This window comes from Oratosquilla oratoria, chromosome 17 (assembly GCF_046742065.1).
Source record: "Oratosquilla oratoria isolate Oo_2021 chromosome 17, ASM4674206v1, whole genome shotgun sequence".
In the NCBI taxonomy this organism is placed as follows: Eukaryota; Metazoa; Arthropoda; class Malacostraca; order Stomatopoda; family Squillidae; genus Oratosquilla; species Oratosquilla oratoria.
In genome coordinates, this window is record NC_134793.1 from 27,537,423 (window position 1) to 27,542,391 (window position 4,969).

General features: G+C 40.0%; 1 protein-coding gene across 1 annotated transcript; it reads left to right on the forward strand.

Moving 5' to 3' along the window:
* Positions 1 to 2,729: 2,729 nt before the first annotated feature.
* On the forward strand, positions 2,730 to 4,505 carry LOC143034174 (uncharacterized). Its single transcript, XM_076200120.1, has 2 exons — positions 2,730 to 3,374; positions 3,715 to 4,505. Exons 1-2 carry the CDS (start codon positions 3,086 to 3,088, stop codon positions 4,467 to 4,469), a joined length of 1,044 nt encoding a protein of 347 aa, XP_076056235.1. The 5' UTR covers positions 2,730 to 3,085; the 3' UTR covers positions 4,470 to 4,505.
* Positions 4,506 to 4,969: the final 464 nt, after the last annotated feature.

Below are 4,969 nucleotides of genomic sequence, written 5' to 3' on the forward strand. Positions count from 1 at the left end.
CTTCGTATAATATTGTCAACATGACCGAACCTACGCTCCAAGTCCTCGATCATCTTATCGACCTTCTCTTCTAGTCTTGTCAGTCGGGGGGGTTTGTGTCCCCCCCCACCCTCTTTAAATCCCTGGAAAATATTCTCATCACTTTCTACTGTATTGCTCTTATCTATACTTCTAATCTTTACATTTTTATTAGACATTTCATCGTCGTCGGGGGGCCTTTTGTTTACCTTTCGCCTGTCTGCCTGGGCCAAGTCTACTCCTTCCTCATTTCCTTCCATTTCCCTCAGTAATCCCTCCCCCTTTCCTCTTTCCCTACTTTCCTACTACTCCACGAGCAATTCCCCCCCCCACCCTGTAAATACAATAGGCACTTCTCTTTGCGTTGGGATCCACAAACTTCAATTCTCTTCAGAACGTCTTCTAAGCCGTCCATTCGTTGAAGTGTGTATTCACTTGGTCTTTGGATCACGTGTTGGACTCGTGATCGACAGCTATTTCCCTCCTGGAAGAGAGCTCAGAGCTCGTAGGTCCGATCTATGGGTAATGCTATGACCTTGCACACACACACACCCCCAACTCCCCGCCCACGAGAGTCAGAGTACGACCCGAGGCACAGCGATACCGAAATAATTTCGGCCCTGGGCAGGATTCGAACTGGGTACTAGGAGCACTTAAGCTTCCCATTCCAGCGCTCTACCAACTGTACCACCGAGTCGGTGTGTGTGTGTGTGTGCGTGATATTATGGGTATCTATGGTGGATGTATGGGTTTAGGGGGCGGTTATGTGTAAATATTTTGACGCAGCCCGAAGGGATTTCTCCTCTTCTAATTTTCTGCATGAGGGAACGGAGAGTGGGGTCACCGATTAGGTGAAGCGGCCATGCTGTGGATGTGCTGTGTCTTACTGCCTTGTTTCTGACCCAGGGCAGAGGGCGGGTGGTGGATGGGAGTGAAATGGGTGAGAGGAGGTATGTGGTATGAATGGCTTCGGGTGATTTCGGACCAAGGTGATTTCGGCCCGGTGATTTCGGCCCAGGGTTTTTCTAGGCCGAAATCGCCGGTAATATTTTATATTTTTTAATGATATATTTTCTTTCCATAATAGATAAATGATAATAGCAGTCCTCCAAATGTTGCTATCATTATTTATTTATCATTGAAAGAAAATATATTATTAAAAGAATTAAAAAAAATACTTATCATTTCAAGTAACAATATTTTTTGCACATACTGTGTGAAAATGAAATTAAATTTATGAAACAAATTATCTAAATTGAAATTATACAGTGTTAAATAGTGTTATTGTTGCACAAAAAGTTACCTAACACTGATAACATATTATAACAAGGAATCTAGGGTTGGGTTGTTCAAAAACTAATTCTGGCGTTAGCTTATCTTTATGTTAAATGTCATGGTAACGCTCTGTGTCACCATGATGTTTAATGTCAAGATAGATTTAACGCCAAGATAGTGCAAAAAAAAAAAAATTTGAACAACCCAACTCAGAAGTTCAACACCATTAGTGAGCATCCAGAGGGGGTGCGCATCGAATGTAGGATGTTTCGGCCATAGACGTTTCGGCCAGTCCTCCAAATGTTGCTATTATTATTTACTTATTATTGAAAGAAAATATATTACTAAAAGAATGTGAAAAAATTACTTATACATCATTTCAAGTAACAATATTTTTTGCACATATTGTGTGAAAACGAAATTAGATTTATGAAACAAATTATCTAAATTGAAATTATACAGTGCACCAAGCCAGGGCACCAAGCCTTCAATCTTAAAAGATTATTTTCGCTGGGCCGAAATCACCTTGGGATGAAATCACAACGAGCCGGTCTAGGCCGGTTCTCCTGAACTGTTAAAAGTTCGTTTGAGTAGAAACGACTTCGATTACAATATTTCGTTCTTCTAGTGTTCATATGTCAAATTACCCTTTGTGTCATATATTGAGAAACTAAATGGCGAGCTGAAAGGAATTAAACATTTACGAATGTGAGACACATAGTAGAAGTGTTCTTCAGTGAGTTTAGAACGATTCAAGCAGTCTTCCTCTAGCTATTCAAATAAACAGCATTTGACGAGAATCGGCCCAGACTCTCTCGATCAGTGTTGCAGCCTACGTGACGACCCTCCCCCTTCCCCCATCACCACTTCCCATCTCCACTATTCCTTACTGCCTATTATAACTATTGGCTTACGAAATAATGAAACATATTTTAAAATATTTATTTAATGTCACTATTACATAAAGGATAAGGGAGAAATATTTAATATTCTGTTTATTCTAACACAAATTTCGTACATTACGGTAGAATATTCAGGGCATTTTTGACCTTTTTTTTATTACAATTCTATTGTCAGTCTTGTGGGCGGCATATCTAGACTAGAACTGCCGCCCCTCCCCCCTTAATTAAATGTGCCGCCACGGCATATGCACACACACAAACTCCTGTGAGGACCCTGTTGAGGTCACCGTGTAGACAACTGGGCGTTGTCCGATGCGTATATGCAGTGCGTATGTGGAGCGAACGAGGGTAAGAGAGCGAGTCAGAAAAGTGCAGTTGAAGAAAAATATAGAGATTAACAAACTAAGGTAGGATTGCTAGGCGTTAAGATTGAAAGAGAAATGATTTAAAAGAATCTTTGTCATCGGAACCGACGACGCAGGAAAGATCGAGGATAATTACCTTAAGGTACGTGATACGTCGCCCCGCGACTTTTGATGTATTGTACTTATTGTATGTATGATTGTATCCGAATGAAATTCAATTCAATTCAATTCAATTCGATAACTTTCTGGTATCGAGGAAAAACCTTGGTATGTTGATAGCAAGGTCCATGTAGACAGGTCAGCCAGCCGAGCGGGCCGATCGCGGGCGGGGAGGGGTGATGACGTCATCCACGCCGCACTTTACGAACCACCCTAGCTCAGTGCTCACTGACAGCTGACTTTTATCGGGATGTTTGGTCACTTTGGACTGACGCCTGAGGTTTCATGTTGTTTACATATCACTTGTGGACACTGTACTAGCTGGAGTGTTGATCATACTCTCCACAGTGCCGTAAACAACTAAACATGCCGAGCAATTGCTCAGTGTTTGGATGCAATAACACGAAAAAAACAACAACAGGTTTAGGCATTAAGTATTTCAAGTTTCCAAAGGAAAAAAATCCCAGACAGCAGTGGATTCAAGCTTGTTCTCGAGGTGATGTGTTCAGTGTAGACAATGCAGTGATATGTTCCGTGCATTTTACAAGTTCAGACTACAAGGATGATTTAAAGCATCGTCTCTTAGGCACTGAGGCACCCAAGAGTTACAGGCCACTGACAGATACCGCAGTTCCATCCCTTAATTTACCTCAAGGTAGGTTAAATTGATGAATTTTCTAAATGATTATTGTATGCCTCTGTACTGCTTATAGTGCTATATAGCCTATCTGTGAAGCAAAAGCATTACCAGTGTTATTTAGGTATAAGCCTACTTCAGTTTCAGCCCCAACTCGTTTTCACTGATGAAAGTATAATTTTCTGATAGTAGAAATGAATCTAAGCAAGGCCAATCTAAATTGGCCTTGATTCTAAGACTTTTCTTCTATGGCATTTCTATCAGAAAAACGTGCTTTTACTAGTAAAAACGAGTTGGGGCTGAAATTGGAGTAGTGGTACAGGGAGGGTTAAGCTGATGTTAATTTTATGAATTGCAGGTAAAAGTGTAACGGGAAGATGCAGTGAGAGGTCTGGCAGGGCAGAAAAACGTGGACGCAAAAGAACTGTGCACGAAATATTGTCTGAAGCTGAATATGAATCAAGAATCGGGAGAGGGAACAACAGTGATGCACTGCCAGCTAGCGCAACTGAAAAATCTACAAAGGCAACAAGTAGTAGGGAAACAAGCTTACAAGATGTGTTGGCTGATCCTGCCAATGTAATAAATGAAAGTGATCAATATGAAAAAGAAGAGGGCACAAGTGATGTGAGTGGCAGCAATGTCAGTGAACTGTTGCTTCAGAAAATTCAGCAGCTGGAAAATGAGAATAAAGATATGAAAAAACAGATTGCTGCTTTGAAAGAAAAAAATACATCTGATCCATCAGTAAACGAAAGTAAAGTGCATTGTATCATTGAAAACATTTTAAAACCCATTTTCAGCAAAACACAAATTGATGCCATCATAAGTAAGAAAAATGTTAGACACTGGCCAGATGAAGACATATCAACGGCATTAACTCTGAGAAGTATGAGTCCCAAATGTTATGAATATCTGAGAACTAACAAGGGCATTCCTTTGCCTTGTAAGTCAACATTAAATGAACGAGCCAAGAATTCTGATCGTGAACCTGGCATTCTGCATTCTGTTTTGTCACTTATGAAAACTAAATCAGATTTTGTTAGTCCACAGCAAGGTCCATATAGACAGGTCAGCCAGCCGAGCGGGCCGAGCACGGGCGAGGAGGGGTGATGACGTCATCCATGCCACACCTCCCAGCCACTCACAGTACTGACTTGAACTTGACCACCCTTGGAGCCTGTTATCTCTTCCCCTCCCCCCTTTTTTTTAACCACATTACATATTACCTATATGCATTACTAATTAGATGAACACTTGGAATATTAAAGGGTCTATTGTAAGCACAAATATATTCATAGTAATTATGGCAAATAGTAGTCATAATACAAAGAAAAATTAAGTTCACACCATTCATAATGTTAGCATAAATATTCAATATGTGTTATTGAATATAAACCACTTAATCATAACATAAACAACAAAGGAAAACAGGTAATATGGTCCTAGTGAAAAAGTAAACTACATATCATTCATGTGGTCAGTTTCATTAGCTTTCTGTTTTGACCTTTGCATGACTTATGTTTTTTCTTATTTGTCTTAATGTTATTATTTAGATTCCTAATTCTAAAGTACACAGATATTTTGGCAAAAAATTATATGACATCATGAGG